General features: G+C 55.5%; 1 protein-coding gene across 1 annotated transcript in view; it reads right to left on the bottom strand.

The window, feature by feature from the left end:
• Nucleotides 1-1,010, bottom strand: part of FAM193B (family with sequence similarity 193 member B) — an 8,858-nt gene extending 7,848 nt beyond the window's left edge. The window contains exon 1 of the mRNA XM_029960177.1: nucleotides 893-1,010. Within this exon, the coding sequence (XP_029816037.1) occupies nucleotides 893-1,010 (118 nt within the window). The remainder of the gene's footprint in view (nucleotides 1-892) is intronic.
• Nucleotides 1,011-1,343: the final 333 nt, after the last annotated feature.

Here is a 1,343-nt window from a genome sequence, read left to right as displayed (position 1 = left end):
ATCGCATCCCGGGCTGGATCATCGGAGTGCAACTCCTTGGGTCCACATGGAAAGCGAGGGGGTTTAGATCAGATATTGGGAAAAAATTGTTCCCTGTGAGGGTGGTGAGACACTAGCACAGGTTGCCCAGAGAAGCTGTGGCTGCCCCATCCCTGGAAGTGTCCAAGGTCAGGTTGGACAGGGCTTGGAGCAACCTGGTATAGTGAAGGGTGTCCCTGCCCTAAACAGGGGGATGGAACAAGATGATCTTTAAGTTCTCTTCCAACTCAAACCATTCTATGATTCTATGATTCTATGATTCCTGACCCTGCACAGAATCCCCTCAAAAATCCCACCATGTATCTGAGAACATTGTGTCTGAGAGCTCCTTGAACTCTGGCAGGTTTGCTGCTGTTACCATTTCGCTGGGGAGCCTATTCCAGTGCCCAGCCATCCTTGGGTTGAAGAACCTTTTTCTAATATCCAACTTAAACCTCCCCTGACATAGCTCCAGCTGTTCCCTCGGGTCCTCTCACTGGTCACCGAGAGCAGAGATTGGAGCTGTGCCTCCACTGCCCCTTGTGAGGAAGCTGCAGACCCCTCTGAGGTCTGACCTAAGTCTCCTCTTCTCCAGGCTGAACAGACCTCAGTTGCTCCTCATACGGCTTCCCCTCTAGACCCCTCACCATCCCTGCAGCCTCCTTTGGACACCCTCTCATAGCTTTATGTCCTTCTTATATTGTGCTGCCCAAATCTGCTGGCAGCTGAGGGACAGGCAGGGCTCCAGGCTCGCTGAGCACACAGGGACAGAGGACACAGCCACAGTCACAGGAGCCAGGATACACTGCCTGGCTGAAATTAGACCTGGAGCCTGTGAGGAACACTGGCCCCTCAACACTAGGGCTAGTCCTACACATGCACCTGTCCAGCACAGCCTGGGCACCGCGGGGCTGCCGTGACTCAGGGACTTCCTCAAGCCGAGGAGGTGCTGCCGTGTTTATCCAACCGTCCTCCGCGAATTTTTTACCCATGAATCCACCCCATTAGGCTTTCAGCCACCTGAATTATCGGCGCCCACATCCTGTGGCCAGCAGTGCCAGGTCTGGAGCAGACACCTCCTCTGGCACAGCCGGGGTGGGATTGCTGTTCCCAGCACCCCAAGCACCCCCTGGAACCCTTCCTTGGCCACTCGGCGCCTTCTTCTCCCGCCGAGGGGCTGCTTTATTCAATTCCCACTGCATCCCCCTGCTCCACACTCCATGTCCTGCACAGTAAAGGTGTCTGCGGGTGCCTCCCCTGGTGCCCATCATCATTCAGGGGATCTCTGGGGTATCTCTGTCTCCTGAAGGTTGGGCTGCGGGAAA

Source organism: Manacus vitellinus, unplaced genomic scaffold (assembly GCF_001715985.3).
Source record: "Manacus vitellinus isolate BGI_N305 unplaced genomic scaffold, ASM171598v3 scaffold_25_pilon, whole genome shotgun sequence".
In the NCBI taxonomy this organism is placed as follows: Eukaryota; Metazoa; Chordata; class Aves; order Passeriformes; family Pipridae; genus Manacus; species Manacus vitellinus.
The sequence above is the reverse complement of the archived record's forward strand: the minus strand, read 5'-3'. Positions and strand labels throughout refer to the sequence as shown.